This window comes from Carcharodon carcharias, chromosome 7 (assembly GCF_017639515.1).
Source record: "Carcharodon carcharias isolate sCarCar2 chromosome 7, sCarCar2.pri, whole genome shotgun sequence".
Taxonomy (NCBI): domain Eukaryota; kingdom Metazoa; phylum Chordata; class Chondrichthyes; order Lamniformes; family Lamnidae; genus Carcharodon; species Carcharodon carcharias.
Window position 1 is genome coordinate 39968144 of NC_054473.1, and position 24617 is coordinate 39992760.

Here is a 24617-nt window from a genome sequence, read left to right on the forward strand (position 1 = left end):
ATTCCATAGGTTGACCACCCTCTGAGTGAAAAAATATTTCCTCATCTCAGTCCTAAATGGTCTGCCCCGTATCTTGAGACTGTGGCCCCTGGTTCTAGACTCCCCAACCAGGGGAAACATCCTCCCTGCATCTAGTTTGTCTAGCCCTGTTAGAATTTTGTACGTTTCGATCAGGTCCCCTCTCATTCTTCTAAACTCTAGTGAATACAAGCCCTGTCGAACCAATCTCTCCTCATATGACAGTCTTGCTATACCCAGTATCAGCCTAGTGAACCTTCGCTGTACTCCCTCTATGGCAAGTATATTCCTTCTTAGGTAGGGAGACCAAAACTGCAAGCAATACTCCAGGTGTGGTCTCAACAAGGCCTTGTATAGCTGCAGTAAGATATCCCTATTTCTGAACTCAAATCCTCTTGCAATGAAGGCCAACATACCATTTGCCTTCCTAATTGCTTGCTGCACCTGTCTGTTTACTTTCATTGACTTGTGTACAAGAACACCCAGATCCCTTTGTACATCTACATTTCCCAATATATCACTATTTAAATAATAATCTGCCTTCTTGTTTTTCACACTGAAGCGTAGAGCTTCACATTTATCCATGTTGTCCTGCATCTGCCATGTGTTTGCCCACACGCATAACTTGTCTAAATCATCCTGAAGCCTCCTTGCATGCTCCTCACAACCCCACCCAGTTTTGTGTCATCAGCAAACTTGGAAATATTGCATCTGGTTTCCTCTTTCACACATATATACACATATATATTGTGAGTAGCTGGGGCCCAAGCACTGATTCCTATGGTACACCACTAGTCACCGCCAGCCAACAGGAAAAAGACCCATTTATTCCCGCTCTCTGTTTCCGGTCTGTCAACCAATTCTCAATCTGTGCCAGTATATTACCCCCAATCCTATGTGTTTTAATTTTACCCACTAGCCTCTTCTGTGGGTCCTTATCAAAAGCCTTCTTAAAATCCAAACACACTACATCCACTGGTTCTCCCTTATCTATTCTACTAGTTATGTCCTCAAAAAACACCAGTAGATTAGTTAAGCATGATTTCCCTTTCGTAAACCTATGCTGACTTTGTCTAATCCTGTTAATGCTTGCCAAGCGTTCTGTTACCATGTCTTTTATAATAGACTCTAGCATTTTCCCCACTACTGATGTTAGGCTAACTGGTCTGTAATTCTCTGTTTTTTCTCTCCCTCCTTTTTTAAATGGTGGGGTTACATTTGCCACCCTCCAATCTGTAAGAACTGCTCCAGAGTCTATAGAATTTTGGAAGATGACCACCAATGCATCCAGCATTTCCAGGGCCACTTCCTTTAGTACTCTGGCATCTAGATTATCAGGCCCTGGGGATTTTTCAGCCTTTAACCCCATTAATTTCTCTAGCACCATTTTTTAACTAATACTGATTTTCTTCAATTCCTCCCTCTCACTAGACCCTTGGTTCCCTAACATTTTTTGGGAAATTATTTGCGCCCTCTCTTGTGAAGACAGCACCAAAATACGTGTTCAATTTTTCTGCCATTTCTTTGTTCCCCATTATAATTTCCCCTGTTTCTGACTGTAAGGGACCCCTACATTTGTCTTCCCTAATCTTTTTCTCTTCACGTATTTATAGAAGCTTTTACAGTCAGTTTTTATGTTCCCTGTGAGTTTACTCTCTTCCTTTTATCGTGTTTTCTCGTGTTTGTTCTGAAGTTGAAGCGATGGTGAGTTTAGATTGCAGTTTGTGGGTGTCTCAAGGAGAGATGCCAGCTAAAGAAAAGCATCTAGTGAATAATCAGCAGTCCACTGGAAGAAAACCGTTTGAAACGGAGTGTAACCAAGCAAGAAACCTTGGTGTTGAGACAGTGGTCAATCTTGACTGGGGTTTTGTTGGTGAGTGTATTCAGGTAAAAGGAATAATGTGAATTTGAATCATTTTCTGGTATCTGTATTGAAATCTTTCCAACCTTTTTGTCTACCGTAATATAGTTAACTTTTTCTTGTTTAATAAATGTTTTATTCTTTGTGTTAAAAGTATACTGGCAGACTCTTGTGGATGTGTTCAGTAAGTAACCTCCACGGTTTCTAAAAAAATAAAACAAAAATTAGGATCTACAAAGCCAGGTTTCACCCTGGGATCTGACTTGTCCAGTAATTATCAGCGGAGATCATAACACCACTGAAAAGATATAAGCAGACAGTTAGAGCTCTTGTGGTACAGTGGGCAGTATCCTTCCCTCTGAAACAAAAGCTCCAGGTTTGAATCCCAGCGCGGTACTAGATGACCATGGAAAGTGCACTTATAACCTGGCCAAAAAGGTTAGCAACAAATATCAATATGTAAATCCTTCCAATTCACCTATGGTAAGAGTGGGAGAGTTTCCTGGCCAGCCGTGTTTGATGTGGAATTGTGCCCCTCAAGCTATAGCCTCTGGTGACAGGCTAGCAACCTGTTCCAGGAAAAACTAGCCATGGAAATAGATATAAAATACAAACTGACACTTGGAGGCTCTCCATGTGGGAGTCCTCCCTTTTTCCACTAGGGATTTGGCATGGAGAATGTTGCACACAATAGTCCTGTGCAACAAAAGGTTAAGAAGGTTCATGGACTCCCATACCGTCTGTCTTTTCTGTGGCCCTGAGGAGTCCATAGATAGAGGTTGCAGCCCCCTTTTTGACTATTTGAGGGAGCTGCTCCTCAAATTTTGGGTGTACTTCAGCCCCATGCTCATGATATTTGGCTACCCACTGTAGAGGGGGTGGGGGCACGCAGATCAGAGGACCTCCTCATTAGCCTGGCCCTGCGGGCCTGGCCAAGGTGACCATAAACAGGTCCAGGCAGCAGGAGGTTGGGGGGGGGGGCAGCGGTGTTGTTGTTTGACCCAACTGTCTACCTCTCTTCTGTGGTTATGTCCACTCCAGAGTGTCCTTGGAGAGGAAGTATGCATTGTCCACCGGTACACTTGAGGCCTTCCATGACTGGTGGGTGTTGCAGGGCCTGGAGCACGTCATCTGCCACCAAAATATTATTTTAATTTAAATTAGATAAGTTTCCTTGAAAGATTTGGTTTTTGTTACAGTGCTCTTTTAAGGGACCGTCAACTTGTTAACTCGTTTATTTGATTTTTACTCAAGAGTATAAAAAGACACTTGCCCCTTTAAGGGATTGGTCATTAGTTAATTTGTTCATTTGGTTTACTGGTATACTCAAAAGAGTATAAAGAGACATTTATTGACACTGGGAGTAGAGTTAGGAGCTATACACGTGTATAAATCTAAAACTAGTAGTTTGGTAGTACAGAACTTAAGTATTGCAGAAACAAGAGATGTCCTGTTGAAGCTTTTTGTCCTGCACTCATCAGGACAGATTTTCAAGACCCCCAAATCTCAAAGGCAACTACAATTTATACTGCATGAGAAGGGGGTGCTGATTCGTTGGCAAATGGACTCTGATTAGTAGAAGCATTGTCATGGAGAGTGCACCAGGGACCAGTTAGCTGTCAAGTTTTTGTTTAATATCAAATCAGGCAGGTCAGCTCTGATTGGTCAAGGCATTTTCATGGAGAACGAACCAGGGAATGGCTGTCCCCCAAGCTTTTGTTTAGTTGAAAAAGTCTCAAAGCATGGACATGTTCCTTCTGTTTGCAAAGGACAGGGCCCCGCGTGTGAATAGTGTAGCTTCTAGCATGCATTAGTAAGCCACACTGTAAGCCTGACTGATAATCTTAAACTGGTTGTCAGTGTAATTCTTAGCACAATCAGGATTGTTTATCAAGTGCTGTCCAATCACCAAATCATATCCAATATTGGACATTATGTTCTGAGTTTTGCAAGCACGTGCTGATTGAGTATGGTCAGTACTTTGCCTGTTGCGAACAGCTGAAGGGGCATACTGTTTGATATGATCCTCCAGTCGTTGGTATGTAGGGCCTACATACCTGGCACCACACCAGCACTGAAGTTTATATATCACATTGGTAGGCTGGACATCTTTTTGGTTCATGCCAGCATCCTGTTAGAGGAGAATACTTCTTGTGTTGCTATTGTATAGTAGCAGCATGAAATGGCTAGCTTCAACAGTTACTCAAATTTTGAGACACTTGCCCATTACAGGGTAATCTAAGGTAGACTGGGCACTTTTCAGGACTGCTGGAATTAGCCTTAGGCTAAGTAATTAGCTTGTGCAATATACAGTGAACAATGATCTGATCAGAGTAGCCATTATCCTGCAGGGTAGCTTTGATGTGCTCTATTGTGGCATCAAGCTTGCCTGGTAAGCAAAGCCTGGTAAGCAAATGGCTTGAGCCCTATTCACGAGATTGCCAATAAACTCAAGCTTACAGCACATGTAACTGTAAGAATCCCTATGTGCATGTTGATCAGTGAAGGTGGACTTGCAGTAGACAATGCAGTATAAATTGCTGTTCCCTTTGAGATCTGGTACTCTTGCAAATCCGTTCTGATGAATGCAGGATGAAAAGCTTCAGCAGCATGTATCTTTACTAAACAATACTCAAAATATAAAAACTAAGTCACGATTGTCTTCTGGTCTCCTACTTAAACTCCCGACAGCCAGTTGTTGAACACCAAACATGACTTTAAAAAAAATAAGACAAACAAAATGAATAACACCAAGCATCTTCACGCCGGCCTCATGCATCACCCATGTGCTTCACTAATTGTCTTCTTCCCCGATCTCTACCCTCCAAGTATTTTGCCAGCCATCAGTCTATTGAGGCCCTTATTTTTTTGGCATCTGTCTGACTCTTTTGCCAACCATTCACTTTGGATCTATAGACTTTCTTGGACCCAAAGAAAAGTTAGACATTTTACATTTGACAGAATTAGGTGCCGTTAGCAGAGGTCACAATGCTGGATTAGAAAGTAAGTTGAAATCAGGTTTGCTAAGCTTCTGCCATTGAAGGATGTAGCAGGTAAACTGAACTACCAACACCCAACCTTTACATTAGGGCAGCATTAGACTCTCAAATTGCTCAGCAAAACTAAAAAAATATTGCTGACAGTAGAGATTTTCACGGGTTAAAGACCCATTTGCTGGGTTCAGATTTGAAGATCATATTACTTTGATTTGCTACAAAATAAACCTTAAATGCAATACCCCTTTTCATTTATTTGTATCTAGCCCATTCATAGGATGCTAATCACAAGCGAAATTTTATCTGGCAGAGGAAAAGGGGAGTGCCAAACCATGCACAGGATATTTTTCGTAAGTGCTGTGTATGTTATAGCTGATTGAAGTCCATGCCTGTATTCTGTCAGTGTTTAGGATCACTGGGTTTATTTAGAATTCCTATTTCAAGATTTATTTTTCTGGCATCTCTGTATACTAGAAGGTTGTTTATGAAAAGTATTTTTCCAATAAAATCTCCCTGCTTCTTGTCTCAAAACATCATTACTGATTTTTTTAAAGACTACTTTAGTATTTAACAGTTTTTAGGAAAAACAAAATCAATATTTTCAAAAATTCTGCTTACTTCAACTTTGGAAAGGAGAATTTGTTGCTGAACACAGTTTAGTATTCGGCAATTGTGACTAGGTAGGAGTTAGTCAGTTTCAGTGAGTGATGCCTCAAGGGTAAATTTCTGCATTATGCTCTTTATGTGATTGTAAAAAGACGATATACCAAAGCTAATACCTCACACAATATATATGTACATATTTCATAAAAATATAATTTTTAAAAACTGGGCAAAGACTTTAAAAAGGCTGAAGCTATCTCTGCCTATAACCCTGAACAAAAGGAACTTTCTGACAGTATCAGAAAAACTGACACATTGTAATCTCTGAAGAGACACTAATGACAAAAGCCATCTACATTGCATAAGCCACCGGAGTCTACCAGTCTGCTAGGACAAAGGACCCTGCAACCTCCTTTGAAATTCTTAATGGTTGGAACATTAACAATCTCAAGAATCCAAACAAAAGAATATACATCCTTTGTCAAAGCCAAAGTGGACAGGTGGGAGTCAGGTGACATGAGCCCCTAGCTGGAGGAACCTGCAACACTGTACTGCCTTGCTGTACTGCCAGTCAGTCTGCTATCTTCCATCTAGCAACCAGCGGCTCAGAACAAGGGCTCAGTCTAGGTGAATGTCTGGCCCCCATCTACACTGTTTTTACTGGGACACTGAACTTCTATACCATCGCCTATAAGACTAATGCATCTCTACATGCTTTCCTCATCATGGAAGTCATCTCTACTGGAAAAGTGAATTATCTAGCATCAGTCTTCAACCTTCCAACCTTTGTAAAGGAATACACCATTGGGCTGTGATTCTGGACTCTGGACTCATGTGAAACAATAATTCTTTATTCTGTGGTATTTGCCCTGTAAATCTATCTTTCTCTTTCAGAGTATGAGTAAAAAGAAGGCTATGCTGTGAGCCTTCCCTCGTGTGTGTGTGTGAATAAACTACCCCTCTGAGTTTACCCTATCTTGAGCTTGCTGTGGGGTTGTAAATTGAAATTGGTTCACACCAAAACTAAGGGCTTGGGAAATATGCCACTGTTTATAAATGGGATATCAAAATCAAAACACCTTTCTGTTTATGGATCGGTGGTGAGAGGACAAATCAGGGCTGTTTAAATTAAATACAAAAACAGAAATACCTGGAAAAACTCAGCAGGTCTGGCAGCATCGGCAGAGAAGAACAAAGTTGACGTTTCGAGTCCTCATGACCCTTCAACAGAACTAAGTAAAAATAGGAGAGGGGTGAAATATAAGCTGGTTTAAGGTGGAGGGGGGGGAGGTGGAGAGAGAAGTTGGGGGGGTGGTGGTTGTAGGGATAAGCAAGCAGTGATAGGAGCAGATAACCAAAAGATGTCACAGACAAAAGAACAAAGAGGTGTTGAAGGTGGTGATATTATCTAAAATAATGTGCTAATTAAGAATTGATAGCAGGACAAGCAAGGTACAGATAGCTCTAGTGGAGGTGGGGTGAAATAAGACTAAAAGGGCATAAAAGGTATAGATTTAAAAATAATGGAAATAGGTGGGAAAAGAAAAATCTATATAAATTATTGGAAAAAACAAAAGGAAGGGGGAAGGAACAGAAAGGGGGTGGGGATGGAGGAGGGAGTTCAAGATCTAAAGTTGTTGAACTCAACATTCAGTCAGGAAGGCTGTAAAGTGCCTAGTCGGAAGATGAGATGCTGTTCCTCCAATTTGCGTTGAGCTTCACTGGAAGAATGCAGCAAGCCAAGGGCAGACATGTGGGCAAGAGAGCAGGGTGGAGTGTTAAAATGGCAAGCAACAGGGAGGTTTAGGTCATTCTTGCGAATGGACCGAAGGTGTTCTGCAAAGCGGTCGCCCAGTCTGCGTTTGGTCTCTCCAACGTAGAGGAAACTGCATTGGGAGCAACGAATGCAGTAGACTAAGTTGGGGGAAATGCAAGTGAAATGCTGCTTCACTTGAAAGGAGTGTTTGGGCCCTTGGACGGTGAGAAGAGAGGTAGTGAAGGGGCAGGTGTTGCATATTTTGCGTATGCATGGGGAGGTGCCGTAGGTGGGGGTTGAGGAGTAGGGGGTGATGGAGGAGTGGACCAGGGTGTCACGGAGGGAACAATCCCTACAGAATGCCGCCGGGGAGGTGAAGGGAAGATGTGTTTGGTGGTGGCATCATGCTGAAGTTGGCGGAAATGGCGGAGGATGATCCTTTGAATGCGGAGGCTGGTGGGGTGATAAGTAAAGACAAGGGGGACCCTATCATGTTTCTGGGAGGGAGGAGAAGGCGTGAGGGCGGATGCGCGGGAGATGGGCCGGACACAGTTGAGGGCCCTGTCAACCACCATGGGTGGAAAACCTCGGTTAAGGAAGAAGGAAGACATGTCAGAGGAACTGTTTTTGAAGGTAGCAAGATCAGAACAGATGCGACGGAGGCGAAGGAACTGAGAGAATGGGATAGAGTCTTTATAGGAAGCGGAGTGTGAGGAGCTGTAGTCGAGGTAGCTGTGGGAGTCGGTAGGCTTGTAATGGATATTGGTGGACAGTCTATCACCAGAAATTGAGACAGAGAGGTCAAGGAAGGGAAGGGAAGTGTCAGAGATGGACCATGTGAAAATGATGGAGGGGTGGAGATTGGAAGCAAAATTAATACATTTTTCCAGGACCTGACATGGGCCCCAGCTATGCCTGTCTCTTTATGGGATATGTGGAACATTCCTTGTTCCAGTCCTACTACGGCCCCCTCCCACAACTCTTTCTCCGGTACATCGATGATTACTTCGGTGCTACTTCATGCTCTCGTCGGGACCTGGAAAAATTTATTAATTTTGCTTCCAATCTCCACGGAGGAAGATACAAATACCTTCCCAGAAATGCTAGAGAACCATGGGTCTAGTGAGAAGGCAGGATTGAAGGAAATTAGTATTATTAAAAAAGTGCTGGAGAAATTAATGGTACTGAAAAAAGATGTTTCCCCAGGGCTTGATAATCTACATCCCAGGGTACTATAGGAGGTGGCCATGGAACTAGTGGATGCTTTGGTTGTCATCTTCCGAAATTCTATAGATTCTGAAACAGTCCTGGCAGATTGGAGGGTGGAAAGTGTAAACCCACTATTTAAAAAGGGAGGGAGGGAAAAAACAGGGAATTACAGACTCGTTAGTCTAACATCAGTAGTAAAGAAAATGCTAGACTCTGTTGTAAAGGATTTGATAACTGGACACTTAGAAAATATCAATAGGATTAGACAAAGTCAACATGGATTTATGAAAGGGAAATCATGTTTGACAAACTGAATAGAGTTTTTTGAGGACATAACTAGCAGAATAGACAAGGGAGAACCAGTGGATGTGGTGTATTTAGATTTTCAGGGTGCTTTTGATAAAGTCCCACATAAGAGTTTTGTGTGCAAAATTAAAGCACATGGAATTGGGGGTAATATACTGGCTTGGATTGACAATTGGTTAGCTGACAGGGAACAGAGAGTTGGAATAAATGAGTCTTTTTCAGAGTGGCAGGCGGTGACTAGTGGGGTACCGCAGGGATCAGTGCTTGAGCCCCAGCTATTCATAACATACTACAATGATTTGGACAAGGAAACTAAATGTAATGTTTCCAAGTTTGCTGATGACATAAAACTAGGTGGGAATGTGAGTGGTGAAGAGGGGGTGAAGAGGGTGTTAAGAGGCTTCAAGGCGATTTAGACAAGTTGAGTGAGTGGACAAATACTTGGCAGATGCAGTATGACGTGGATAAGAGTGAAGTTATCCACTTTGGTAGGAAAAACAGAATGGCAGAGTATTATTTAAATGGTGGTAGATTGGGAAATGTTGATGTACAAAAGGGCCTGGGTGCATGCAAATGCAGCAAGCAGTTAAGAAGGAAAATGGTATGTTGACCTTCATTGCAAGAGGACTTGAGTACTGGAGCAAGGATGTTTTACTGCAGCTATAATGAGACCACACCTGGAGTATTGTGTGCAGTTTTGTTCTCCTTACCTAAGAAAGCATATACTTGCCATAAAGGAAGTGCAGCGAAGGTTCACCAGACTGATTCCTTGTTTAGCGGGATTGTCGTATGAGGAGAGATTGGGTCGACTAGGCCCTGTATTCACTGAAGTTTAGAAGAATGAGAGGGAATCTCATTGAAACATACAAAGTTCTGACAGGGCTGGATGCAGGGATGCAGGGATGATGTTTCCTTTAGTTGGGGGGTCTCGAATAACAGATCACAATCTCAGAATATGGGGTAGGCCATTTAGGATTGAGATGAGGAGAAACTTCTTCACTCAGAGGATGGTGAACCTCTGGAATTCTCTACCAGAGAATGCTGTAGAGGCCAAGTCATTGAATATATTTAAGAAGGAAATTGATAGATTTCTAGACTCTAAAGTTGTCAAGGTGTATGGGGAGAGAGCAGGAGTATGGCATTGAGATAAAGGATCAGCCATGATCATAGTGAATGGCAAAGCAGCTCGAAGGGCTGAATGACCTACTCCTGCTTCTATTATCTATGTTTCACGCTTCTAAGGAGCTGTGGAGAGTCAATCATTAGCCACAAGTGGTTGATCCAGGGGCCCAGCGGAGATACATAATGGCCTCACATGTCAGCATTCCTATTTGTAAAGCCAAACCACAAGAAATTTAGATATGGGGCGGAATTGTCTGTGCCCACTGACATTGGGCGTTTTCGGTGGCGGAAGCGGACAATATGGCAAAACAGCCAGAAACTAGTTTCTTGACGTCGTAAACCAGTTAGCGATCACCCGCTCCGCACACCAATGGCAGGCTGCGTTTCTAGCCATTGGACATCGTGAACCTCATTGTAATACATCTGCATATCATAATAAGCCCAGCCTGCCAGAGATGTTCCCCCCACCCCCACCCCGTTCCCGCTGGATCGTCCGCCCATGTTGGCGAGATTGACTGCCGACAAGTTTCACAAACAGCATATATAAGGCCTGCACTTGGTGTGCTGCAGTTTGAGGAGAACTCAGAGGTGAGTGCACAGTAACATTGCAGAACGCTCGGCAGGCAGGCGGGTGGGCAGTGGGGAAACAGCCGCGCCTAAGGGAAACCTTGTATAAATGGACATCTGCAGCTGAGACAGTTCAGGAACAGCCACATTGATATGATTGGAGTTGGGCCTTTAGCTTGTCTTCCCTCTCAAGCAAAGCACAAACATGAAAGTGCCACCAAGTGCTTCACCCCTCGGGCACAGACTGCAAACTCATGAGCTTTTTAGTGGGCTGCAGAACAGTTGGACAATTGGGCACGTTGTACAATCTCCTTGCTAAAGCTGGCCATGGAGCAGTCAGTGGTGGAGGCGCTCACAGCCCCTTGCAATGTCATCATCCTGGTTTGGACCAGTCTCCCCCATGGTTCAAGCTAATAACGCAGACTTGCAGTGTGGGTTAGGAGAATGCCTGCCCCTGAGCTGAGAGCACAGCATGCAGTCCAATGGGTAAAGCTGCTGCCAATCAGTCGGGTGGAGTGGGGTGGAGGTGGGTGAGGTTTCAGGCAGCCATGCAGCGCACTGAACTCTGGCCATCCAAGTGGTGGTCGGCACTCTCTGGGATGCATTAAGGGGCCTTCAGACTTAACCAAGACAGGTTCTTAGTGCACCCATGCTAACCCATACATCTCTCTTTCATCCTGTAGGAGGACAACATCAGGATCATGGAGCCTTATTGAAACATATAAGATTCTTAGGGGGCTTGACAGGGTAAATGCTGAAAGGTTGTTTCTCTTGTGGGAGAATCTAGGACCAGAGGGTATAATCTCAGAGTCAGGGGTCACCTGTTTAAGTCAGAGATGAGGAGGAATTTCTTTTCTCAGAGGGTGGTGAATCTGTGGAATTCTTTACCACAGAAGGATGTAGAGTCTGGTCGTTAAGTATATCCAAGGCCGAGATAGGCAGATTTTTAATCAGTAAGGAAATCAAGGATAATGGGAAAAGGCAGAAAAGTGGAGCTGAGGATTATCAGATCAGCCAAGATTTCACTGAATGGCGGAGTGGATTCGATGAGATAAATGGCCTACTTCTGCTCCTATGGCTTATGGTCTAACTAGCTATATGCCTCGTGGCATTCAGAGACTGAAGACGACTGAGAAAAGGATAACAGAGGCGCCTGACTGCGCAGAGGGAGGAGCAGCTCTCCCAGGAAGAGGAGTGGCTGGGGCTCCTGCACATGCCGCCAAAGAGCCACAGTGAGCAGTCACTGGTCGGCGCTTAGCAACACCCAGGGTCTATAGACGCTGCCTTTCATTCCTGCAGATGACCAAGAACCTGTGTCGCTGAAGATTGCACATGTTTAGCGGACTGGTTGGTCACATCTGCCAACTACTGCAGGATTTGGTGCCATGGGGACATGGAGGTCATCCATTGCCAGTGGCCGTGAAAGTGACTGTGGCGCACAATTTCTACGCCAGTGGCTCCTTTCAGGGTTCCACAGGTGACCTCTGTGGGGTATCACAAGCCTCCACCCACAAATGCATCCGTGAGGTCACAGATGCCATCTTCACGAGGGCACACAACATTGCACATTTTGCCCAGGACCAGGACAGCCAAGATGCAAGAGCGATTGGACTTGTCCAGATCTCGGATTTCTCACAGGTGCAGGGTGCGAGCGACTGCGTTCACATGACGCTCAGGTCTCCACTGCAACACACAGTCAACTACGTCAACTGCAAGGGATTCCATTCGCTGAATGTGCAGCTGGTGTGTGACCACCACAAATCCTGCAGGTCCACGTACGGTTTCCAGGGAATGTCCATGACTCCTACATTCTCAAGTCGGTCACAGATTCCCAACATCTTCCAGAGTCCACAGAGGCTGTAGGGTTGGCTCCTTGGGGCAGAGGCCGTGACTGATGATACCCGTGGGGCGGCCTCAGAATTGCAGCAGAGCGACGCTATAATGAGGCTCATGCTGCAACTGGAAACTTGGTGGAGCGGACCATCGGGGTGCTGAAAATGAGGTTCCGGTGCCTGGACCAGTCTGGTGGAACACTGCAATACAGCCCACAGAGGAAGTCACGCATTGTCACCCTTAACAACCTGGCGCTGCAATGGGGAGGGGAGCTGGCTGAGGAGGAGCTGCACGTCTCCTCCGATGAAGAGGACGTAACCGGAGATGAGGGTGAGGAAGTCCTCAAAGGCGACGATGACGGGCATGGGGCCCTTGTACTGGCCAGACGAGGCACGCACACTCAGGAGGCCCTCAGGGCTGCTAGATTTGTGGAGGATGATGAGCACATGCAGTAAGGACACTCCATAGAGCTTCACATAACCTCTAAGAATATCTTACTCCTGTCTGGCCAAGGGTAGCTCGCTTGCACTCTGCGATCAGCGTCACATCATAGAGACTCAGCCATAAAACTTTAGAAGCATCTGATCCTTTGTCCATCTTCAGCACCTGACCCCTTCAGCAGCACAGTGTGACAGATGCTGAAGAGATGGGGACCAGCCCCACCTTAAAGGCGCTGGGAGCACTCAGAGAGAATGACGGAACTCTGTGACGCCTGCCCACGACATTCAGGCAGCAATGACAAGCACCTTCAAGGTGCAAGCATCAGTTATGTGTCCAGGGGGAGTGAAGCTGGACCATCACTTCAGCCTGAAAGCTGCACAAAGCACAGGGAAGATGCCCTGGATGGAGTCATCTGCCTTTATCTAGTGCAGAAAGGTTTCACATCTGAGTGACACAAACACTGCTCATCAGAACAAGGAGCCATTGGCAGGGAGACATTCTTAGGAGTTTATTGACAATAGGGAACAGTAAGTACAGTGATTAGCACCCGTGCCCAGGCTGTGGAACTACATCTTAACTTTCCTAACCCTGCTGCTACATCTTGGTGCTCCCCAGACATCCACACCAGAGGTGGAAATCAGTCTTCTGACTGCTATGCCCTGATGACCTTGGCGGACGTTCTCTGGAGGACCCTGGCCTGCTTTCAGTGTCCTGCTGTGCAGCAGTGGCACCCTCCCCAGCCTGTGGAGCTGGAGCTGCTGAGGGCACAGGAAGAGGGGATTCGAATGGGCCAGACACTCTGGGTGAATGGCCCTCGGGGGTACACCTGCTGATCCTCCTCCCTATGGGTGCCCCTGACTGACTCCTTGAGGAGAAGGGGTACCTGGAGTGAGATCGAGCTGCCCCGCACCCCTCTCGTGTACAAACTATTGGAGGAAAATATGGCGTCAGTGATGGAGTTGAACCTGCGCAGCCTGTCCTGGACCAAGGCCTACTAGTGTCGACCTCAGTGCATTGGCATGCCAGGGCCATCACCTCAGCGTGCAGGAGGACGGACTCCTCCATCGTGCCTTGCAATCTGAGGAGTGCAATGGACATCCCTTCCTGATGTTCCCGAGCTTGCCATTGCAGCTCCAGCAACTGTGACATGACCGAGTCCAGAGGCTTGTCATCTGACTCGGACTCAGCAAATTTCTGGCCCCAGCAATCCTCCGAGTGCTGGACACCTGGGAAGTCCCTGCCACGCCGCCTGCTGCAGATCAGACAGTGCAATGTGTTAACCAGATTGGGAGCCCAAGGCTATTGTAAAGCTAGGCCCCACTGAGGTATGTGTCTCTGCAATGGTGGATGGTGTGGGTGAGTGTGGTGAAGGGACTTCAAGGAGGGTGTTTCCAGATTCCTCTCCAGAGGTTTCTTCGTGGTTTGACTGGAGGCCCTGGGTTGTGGACTCCGTTGTCTGTTTCCCAGATGTGCCAGTGAAAGCAAGGAGATAATTAGTGCATAGCAGTGGCCTGTGACATATCACTCACGGCATGGTTGTCTGATGGATGTTGCACTGCTGGATCCTCACTTGGTTGGGCAGCACCAACCTCACCGTCAGCACAGGAATGGTCCAGATCCTCGCCAGACAGCTGGATGGTTCTGTTATCAATATCCATGAGAACCTTGATTTCAGGCATTCCTCCACCAGACTGCGACCTTCTTGCTGTGTGCCGTCTTGTCCTGTATGAATAGAGATGGAGAAAGTATAAGCAGGGCATCTGCCAGGCCAGGTGATAAGTATGCCTGGCAGGTGTGGGTGGTGAGTAGTCCCATGGACCGGATGAGAGCAATGACAATAAGTGTGAGAGAGTGAATGGTGATGCCCCATGAAGTGACAGGGAGTGAGAGCCCTGTGGATGTGTGATGGGTTTGAGTGTGAGTTGAGAGTGATGAGAAGAGTGACTTACCCTGGCAGAACAGAAGAGATCATTCATCCTTTTGCAGCACTCATGGCTATCCTCTTTTGCAGGGCATTGGTGCTGATCACCACTGCCACCGCCTCCCAAGCCAATTAGTGAGGTTGCTGCCCATCCTGCGACCAGAGCAGGGGGTAGAGGACATCACGGCGAGCCTCCATTGCATCCGAAAGGCACTCGAGCCACACATCATTGAACCTGGGGGCTGCAGTCTTTTTCTCTTTCAGGGTCATGTCTTTTTTGCAGCAGTCCTGTGCTGGAAGCACAGAGCTGTGCACATGGACTTTAAATATGGTGTCCGGCATGCTGAAGCAGCAAGATAACGGCATGGCGGGCAAATGAGATCCTGCCCACCATGGAAACAACATGTTTCCGGGAATGCATAATTAATGCAGCGGATTTGGGATGATACGGCGTGAGAAGCCGCCATTGCGGCCAGCAAGCAAAATGACGTTTTACCCGCCTGATACCACACTTAGTGCAAATCTGGGATGATTCTGCCCATGGTTCTTAACAAACCTGCATTACAACTAGTGGAGCAGGCTAAACATTAATGAGGAAAAGGTTGACTGTAATTTACTTTTCAGTGGATTTTCAGCCCATCTGCTTAGACACAATTTGTAATTTCCACTGTTTTGGATAATGAGGACATAAAATTCATAAAACAAAACAAAAATAATAGAGCTGAAATAGGCCATTTGGCTCATTAATTCACCCTTCCATGCAAACCAATGCCCCACCATCAGAACATCCCATGGCGTTTTGAATGATTCCAGATGTTCTGTCTTCTCTAGTCTAATCAGAAGATTGTTCTAAGTAATAACCACTTCTTGTGTAAGTAATTTCCTCCTGATGTCAGTCCTGAACTTGCCTTATTCTGCTTTATACTCATGTCCTCTTATCTTATGGTTTAACTTGATAAACACTCTAGAATAACCTTTTCTGTTCTACCCTCATTCACCTTTTAGGGCTGAAGAGTCCACATTTTTCTGTCCTTTCCTAATAATTTGGTTCTCCCACATTAGGATCAGCCTTTTGGTGTTTTTTTCTGTACAACTTCCAAGACTCGGATACATATTAACAGAGTAAACTTTTAGTTAGGAGAAGACCATTGGTCCATGTAGTCTACACTTCCAACTTCCCTATTGGATGCTAGAAGTAATAACCCAGACACCATAACCCCAGAAGCACTGGCTTCCCATGGCCACTGATATAGGCCCAGTCCCAAATCAGAATGGGATCATTTCCATAATGGGACCAGGTGACCCAGCCCTTTCCAGGATCATCAGAGGCATATGCCATCCACTTGGGGATAAAAATGACTTTCTACAAGACTATTTATTACAATTTCTCTTATCACTCTTTCACGCCACAATTAAATGTTGCCTTTTGTGGATAAGCTCAAAGAAAAATAACTTCAAAGCAAGACTGAAGGGATAGGAAATGCACATATCAAAAGTGCGAAAATTGATGGAAACCGGGAGTGACATCTAGCCATTTCAATAGAGACACTCAGAGGTTTGGGAAGGGCTGAAGAAATAAGCCCTTTTCTTCTGTTCCTAAGAAAGCAGACTGGCATGTTGATCCAAGTTCAATTACCTGTCTCTTGAGCAGTTTGAGCCTTTACTCAGCCCACAATTAAACTTGTCTTGGTTCTCAGATAGCATGAGTTCCACTGAGCTTAGAAAGAGACTGATGGGCAAATTCCCAGAGTACACTGGAACTTCCCCGAATTGGCCCTCAAAGAATACCTAGGATGTATGGACAAGGGGCAGCAGAGGACTCACCTACTCCAACCTTGAGTAGAATTTGGTCCACACTTTACACTGGGGGTCAGAGATAATATTTTGAATCTGAGTTTTATAAAGTTTGCAATTTTTCTTTCATCATTTTATCTTGGCCCTATTTTCACTGCTTAATTTGTGTTAAGTGTTTGATCATTCTGCTTTATATCTATATTTACTATCTATATACCTCAGAGCTCATATTCAGTGACTTCCTTTAAAGTTTGAAAGGTCCCAAGTTTATCCACTCTTTCTCATAGCTCACAGGGTTCCAATTTGTTACTTACCTCTGTGCCATTTCCAGGAAATGTATGCTTCCCTTGTGCCTCAGTAGCTGGTTTACATGGTGTCACTGGAAGGTATTCCAATACATGGGTCCTGCATGGGGAGGGTGAACAGCCAGATGTCTTGCTCTATGTTGCTATCGATGACATAAGTAAAAAGAGGGATGATGTCCCGAAAGTAGAATAAAGGAAGCTAGGAAATAAATTAAAAAACAGGACCTCAAAAGGTAGTACTCCCAGTGCCACAAACTAACAAGATCAGGAATAGGAGAATAGACCAGATGAATACATGGCTGGTTAGATGGTGCAGGAGGAAGGGATTTAGATCCCTGAGGCATTGGGACTGATTCTGGGGAGGATGGGGCCTGTACAAACTGGACAGGTCACACCCCAGCAGGACCAGGACCGATATCTTTGCAAGGATATTCTTTAGAACTGTGGGGGAACCAGAGCAGCGGGACACAAGAAAGCGAAACAAAGATAGGAATGAAAGGCAGAAAAGTAGAAAGCAAAGTGGAAGGCAGAGGAAACAAAGGCTAGCAGAAAATAGGGCCATAGTACAAAAATGATGTGTAAAAATGTTAAAAAGACAAGTCTAAAGGCATACATTTCTTGGAAATGGCACGGAGCATTTGCAATAAGGTAGACAAATTAACAGCGCAAATAGATGTAAACAGGTACAATATGATTGCAATTACAGAGACATGGCTGCAGGGTGACCAAGGCTGGGAACGTAATGTCCAAGGGTACTCGATATTTAGGAAGGACAGGCTAAAATGAAAAGGAGGTGGGGTGGGATTGTTAGTTAAGGATGGAATCAATGCAATAGTAAGAGAGGATATTGGCCCAAAATCTAGATATAGAATCAGTCTGGGTGGAAGCAACAAATGGTGGAAAACATTAGTGGGAGTTGCCTATAGGCCTCCAAACACTAGGGATAAGGTAGAGGATGGCATTAAACAGGAAATTAGAGATGCATGTAACAAGAGTACTACAATAATCATGGGTGACTTTAATCTACATATAGACTGGGCAAACCAAATTAGCAATAATACTGTGGCAGATGAATTCCTTGAGTGTGTACAAGATGGTTTTTTAGACCAGTACATTGAGGAACCAATTAGGGAACGGGTTATCCTAGATTTGGTATTGTGCAATGAGAAGGGGTTAATTAATAACTTTGTTGTGCAGGGTCCTTTAGGGAACAGTGACCATAACGTGATAGAATTCTTCATTAGGATGGAAAGTGAAGCAGTCTAATCCGAAACTAGGGTCCAAAATTTAAACAAAGGAAACTATGATGGTATGAGGTTGAGGAACATCATTAAAAAGGCTGGATAGGCAATGGCTAATATTTAAGAACCGAATGAATGCATTGCAACAGTTATACATTCCTTTCTGGTGCAAAAACACAACAGGCAAAGCGTCCCAACCATGGCTAACAAAAGAAATTAAGGATAGTATTAGATCCAAACAGACGTTATATAAAGTTGCTAGAAAAAGTAGCAAGGCTGAGGATTGGGGGTAGTATAAAATTCAGCAAAAGAGGATCAAGAGATTGATTAAGAGGGGAAAAATAGAGTATGAGAGTAAACTTGCAAGGAACATAAAAGACTGTAAAAGCTTCTGTAAGTATGTAAAAAGAAAATGATTAGTGAAGCCAAATGTAGGTTCCTTCTGGTACAAAACGGGAGAAAGTATAATAGAGAACAGAGCAATTAAACAACTACTTTAATTCTGTCTTGACAGAGGAAGACACAAATAGCTTCCCAGAAATGTTAGGGAATCAAGGGTCCAGTGAGAAGGAGGAATTGAAGGAAATTAGTATTACTAAAAAAAAAAAGAGCTGGAGAAATTAATGGGACTGAAAACAGGTATATCCCCAGAGCCTGATAATCTACATCCCAGGCTATTAAAGGAGGTGGCTATGGAAATAGTGGATGCATTGGTTATCATCTTCCAAAATTCTGTAGATTCCAGAATAGTCCCAATAGATTGGAGGGTGGCAAATGTAACCTCATTATTTAGAAAGGGAGGGAGGGAAAAAGCAGAGAATTACAGACCAGTTAGCCTAACATCAGTAGTAGAGAAAATGCTAGAGTACATTATAAAGGATGTGATAACAGGACACTTATAAAATATCAACAGGATTAGACAAAGTCAACATGGATTTATGAAAGGGAAATCATGTTTGACAAATCTACTGGAGTCTTTTTGAGGATGTAACCAGCAGAATAGATAGGGAAAACCAGTGGATGTGGTATGTTTGGATTTTCAGAAAGCTTTTGATAAAGTTTCACATAAGAGGTTAGTGTGCAAAGTTAAAGCACATGGAACTGGGGGTAATATACAGGCATGGATTAAGAATTGGCTAGCAGAGAGGAAACAGAGAGTAGGAATAAGTGGGTCTTTTTCGGAGTGGCAGGCGGTGAATAGTGGGGATACCGCAGGGATCAGTGCTTGGGCCCCAGCTATTCACAATATACGTCAATGATTTGGATGAGGGAACCAAATGTAATATTTCCAAGTTTGCCAATGACATGAAACTTGGTAGGAATATGAGTGGTGAGGAGCATGTTAAGAGGCTTCAAGGTGATTTAGACAGGTTGAATGAGTGGGCAAATACATGGCAGATGCAGTATAACATAGATAAGTGTGGAGTTATCCATTTCAGTAGGAAAAACAAAATGGCAGATTATTATTTAAATGGTGATAGATTGGGAAATATTCATGTACAAAGGGACCTGGGTATCCTTGTATACCAATTACTGAAAGCAAGCATGCAGGTGCAGCAAGCAGTTAAGGAGGCAAATGGTATGTTGGCCTTTATTGCGAGAGGACTTGAGTACAGGAGCAAGGATGTCTTACTGCAGTTGTACAGGGCCTTGGTGAGACCACAGATGGAGTATTGGTCTCCTTATCTAAGAAAGGATACACTTGTCATAGGGGGAGTGTAGCGAAGGTTCATCAGACTGATTCCTGGAATGGCAAAATTGTTGTATGAGGGGAGATTGGGCCGACTAGGCCTGTATTCACTGGAGTTTAGAAGAATGAGAGGGGATCTCATTGAAACGTATAAAATTCTGACAGAGCTGGACAGACTGGATAAAGGGATGATGTTTCCTCTGGCTGGGGGGGTCTAGAATAAAGGGTCACAGTCTCAGAATATGGGGTAGGCCATTTAGGACTGACATGAGTAGAAACATCTTCACTCAGAGTGTGGTGAACCTGTGGAATTCTCTACCACAGAAGGATGTAGAGGCCAAGTCACTGAATTTATTTAAGAAGGAAATAGATAGATTTCTGGATTCTAAAGACATCAAGGAGTTAGGGGAGAGAGCAGAAGTATGACGTTGAGATAAAGGATCAGCCATCATCATATTGAATAATGGAGCAGGCTCAAAGGGCCTACTCCTGTTCCTATTTTATATATTTCTATGTAACCTATGGATAACCTATTTTAATTCGGCTATATAGACTAAAGCCAGCATCAAGATGACCTTTTTTTAATAACTGCGCCAACCAGGGAACCAGCTTTAACCAGACCGATGGGTTTATATTAGGGTTGTCACTGGCTATGCTGGATCTGTACTTCCGGAACCAGTATCACAAACCCCCCACCGACACCCATATATAAGCAGCTAGTGAACAAACATTGTTCAAGATGTAAAAACAGTGAATTCTGGAAAAACTCAGCAGGTCTGACAGCATCTGTGGAGAGAGAAACAGAGTTAACGTTTCAGGTCGTTATGACTTCTTCAGAGATGTGGTGTGGCTACAGCACTGTACAGCTTTCACATAACACTTTCACATTGCAATGTTCAGGTTTGGCAATATATTTTAGCATTTTATTTTGCTTTGCTGATTATCACTCATTAGTGTGAATCGGAAAGATACTCTAAACCCTTGGAACTGACACATTCATTACATGTAATGTAATCCAATTCCAAATCACCAGATAAACATGAAGGGCTAAAAGAAGTGCCAAGAATAAGAAAATGGTGAAGTCCATTACTAAATAATTGTAGTAAAGTCGAATCTTGAAACAAAATCTGGACCATGCTACACCAGTGGAAAGAATGTTATGTTGGAGCCTCCTATATGGAAATTCAGAGTAACCCAAAATGCAGTTCAATGTAGACTTCATAACAAAATTGATATTTTGGGAGAAATTTTCATATTCATAATTTGCTAGCTATCAAATGCAAAAAAGTGTTTACACTTAACCACTCAGCAAAAATGATTTCATAACTATTTCATTGAGAAAAGGGCATGCTGAGAGCCTAGGCTCTGGTCTGTAACACATTTGCAAAATTAAGTTAAAACAGAGCAATTCCTCTGTGCATAGGAGTCTTGGTAAAACAGACATTTCAGAGCTATGTATGCTGGAGTCACACCCTGTGCATGAGAAGTTGCAGACAGAGAGAATAGTCACCAGTACTCAGGAATGGTTCGTGCTGTTCAATGTTAAACCCATCTTGCAAATACACCCAGTGCAGGAGTGATGACTCAAGGACACCTTTATCAAAGTAAACTGATGTGAAAGTGCAGCAACTTTGATTCAAGGTACAATCTTAATGTTTCAGAAGATTATCATAGTTTACAGATGGCCACAAAACTTGTTCTAACAAGGCAGCTGTGACTAGCTAATCTGGCAAAAGAAATTGCCCATCATGAGACCTTGTATTTAAACAAAATATATAAAAATTGTAAGTCAGCTTCCTTAGATCCATTCTGGTATGTGGCAATATTTCAATGCAATAGACAAACAAATTTATTTCATTGATTCTACATCAAGGGGAGTTAATATAAACATATAGTTTTGCCCAACAAAATAATCTAAGCATGACGTTCTTAAAACAAGATTCACTTCTATTTTCTGCATGCCTGTATGGAGCTTTGTTGGCTGCAAACAGAACTTTACCTCTGGGACAGATTATGCATTTTACAGCTTGGTTAAGTTACACTGTGTACTGAATATTTTGTATACAATTCTGTACAATCTATTCCTCCAACTATGAAAAACACAATCAATTTGCTCTTATCAGGGATTGTCCCAATTTTCAAAACCACCCAATTTACTAACAGCAGATTTCAATACTGTTCCTTCAATTTTTAAGCATATATTACAACAACCTTTAAAAAGAATGGCCGGACTATAGACCCCTATGGAAGATCACTCGAATGAGCTTCATGGTCTGAGAAGCTTCTTTTTACTTCAACGTTTTTCTTCTTGCTCTCCAGCCATCTATATCCATCTATGGCACTGCATTTCCCCCTAATTCCACATTCCACCATCTTTACCAAATTTCTTATGAGACACTTTATTAAATGCTTTTTTGAAAGTACACATGAAAGCACAGCTACTGCATTTTCTTTATCTATCCTCTTTGTTATTTCTTAAGAAGTCTATTAGAATGGCAAGCATAACCTGTTTTTAGAAAGTAGTACAGTGATCTAGCCATACCACAGCTGGAGTATTGCTTTGTTCACCAGCTGCTTCAATATTGGCGTTGGTGGGGTATTTGTCAGACTGGTCATGATTAACTCACATTTGTCCAAGTATAATTTAACTTCATCCGGTCTTATAGACTCTGTGGGGGTGAAACTGGTTTTGGGCAGTAGCAAATTAGCAGTCTGCACAATTTTGTTCGGCCAACAAACTGTCTTGACTATATTTTCTAAGAGAAGAAATGCAATGATGAGGAATCATTTAAACTAGAATATACCATTATTGAAATAAAAGTAGATGTTATGCATAGGAAAAAGCAATCTTGCTATCAGTCCCATTTTATCTTATTTAACACTCTCCCCAATGTTGCTTAAAGTGACTAGGAGAAATGGGATACATAAAGGCAGCATGGACCGACAACAATAGGGCCATGAATCCATAGAGGGGTAAGGAGGTCACATGGACGAGGTGGAAATAGACAGTTTCTGCATAGGACAGATTCAGTGATTCCTGCGCTAATTGCGCCCAGAATGCGCACCCATTTTAAAAGTGCTTTTCTCCCCCTCTCCCACCACCCAAGTTTCAACTCAAATTCATTTGCAAAAAGGTGTCTGGATATGCACCTCAAGCGCCTTAACCTGAAGGGATACTGACCAAATGCTGGAAAGTGGGATTAGGCTAGGTGACTCGTTTTTTTTGGCTGGCGCAGACACGATGGGCCAAGTGGCCTCTTTCTGCGCTGTAAACTTTCTATGATCTATGATATCCCTGAACGCAAAATCTGCCATGAACCAGTGCAATCGGGCAGCGTGTAAAAATGTATTTTTTTTTTAATTTTGCTTTTAAAAATATTGTCATATATTTAAGAATGGTAAGCTGGTAATATTTGGTTAATACTGCTAAAAATGGATTTAATCACAAAAAATAAACATTTTTCAGTGTCAATCCCTCCAATGTAATAACTAGATTTTAAGTTATTGTAAATGATTTTAAAAAGATATAAAACTATTTTCTAGTTAGATTGGTATATAGTAGTCAGTTCCTTAGATTTTTAAAAATTCATTTTAACCTTTCAAAATGAATCTATTGGTGTTCTCACACCCAAAAGATTTACCTTAATTTTTGGAGCCTCCTCCAAAGCCTGTAAATGAGCACAATTAGTGAATACTCCCAACTGTGATTAATTCACCCTAGAGGCATAGCCAGTTTTGTGGGCGGGGACATTTTTTTAAGCATGATGCTGTTAAAACTAGAGAAAGAAATCATGGAAACTCGAGTTGGCTTTGCCCTTAAACTTCTGAGGTCTTTTCTGTCAGCCACGCTGATATCAGGTGAATTCCGCCAAAAAAAACCCCTACAATCAAATGGAAACTCCAGGCCCATGCATTCAGAGACATCATAAGAACATTAAAGGGCCTAGGCTCAGTGGAGTAAAGAAGAATGAGAACAACAGGAGTTTCAAGAATGGAACAGAAGAAGGGTCAATCTGCTGAGAAAGAGTCAACCTGCAGGGGTGTAAATTTAGTTATGTGTAATAGGTAATTGTATTAGATGTAGTATTTACTTTTCAAAATTCTTGGATTTTGTAAATATTTATTTTATGTTAGTTGTTGGGATACTTGCTATGATAGATGTTAAAACAATGTGGCCACTGAGAGCTATTCCTACCAATTTACACAAATCAGATAGTTATCGAACAAATCAAAATACATGATCCTTTCTTGTAATAATGACAGAAGTAGATTGGAACAAACACAAAATGTAAAATTAATTATGTAAATAAATATAAAAGTGGAACGAAGATAACCTATGGATAATAAGAAGAATCAAAAATAGCATTATACATGAGGAATGAACTCCAAGATACACTATACTCACTATATACTCACAGTAGAGATTTTTCTATCTCGCATTTCCTAGGTAATTAATTCAGGCAAGTAAGTTGGAACTATCCAAAGGAGCAGGAGACTTAACACTGTTAAAATATGTTCAGAAAGAGCAAAAAATAGAGGATATAATCAATTACAGCAGGTGGTATGGGACAAGGCCATGGCCCAAATCTTCCAAGTAGTGGCAATCACTGTCGGATTAACGCTCTGCTCCTACTTTGCTGTGCCACACTGGAGCTCCACGTTTCTGGCTGGGTCTTTGATCCAGGCTGCATCAGAAATGAGGAGCTTACCTTCAATCCAACTGCTTCCTCGTAGCACTGGATCACTTGGGGTGGGGGGAAGACAAGTCATGCCTCCTTTTTATAGCACGAGCTGCCGTATTCTGGTAAGCGTTTAAAGGTCCCAAAGCTTCTCATTTGTGTTAGTGAATGAGTAAATGTGGGTGAGCTGGTGAATGCGTAAGTGGGTGAGGTAAGGCGGCAGGTGGGTAAGGTGGCAGCTCGGTAGGGTGGCACATGGGCAGGCTGGTAGGTGG

General features: G+C 43.3%; 1 protein-coding gene across 2 annotated transcripts in view; it reads right to left on the reverse strand.

The window, feature by feature from the left end:
• The window catches only part of arhgef3 (Rho guanine nucleotide exchange factor (GEF) 3), a 398934-nt gene that overhangs the window by 331889 nt on the left and 42428 nt on the right, over positions 1–24617 (reverse strand). Inside the window, exon 1 of one of the 2 annotated variants that reach the window (XM_041192202.1) lies at positions 16742–16865. The exons of the other annotated variant lie outside the window; for it this stretch is intronic. Within the exon in view, the coding sequence (XP_041048136.1) occupies positions 16742–16752 (11 nt within the window). The 5' untranslated portion in view covers positions 16753–16865. Of the gene's footprint in view, positions 1–16741; positions 16866–24617 lie in introns of those variants that run through there. 2 annotated transcript variants of the gene reach the window in all.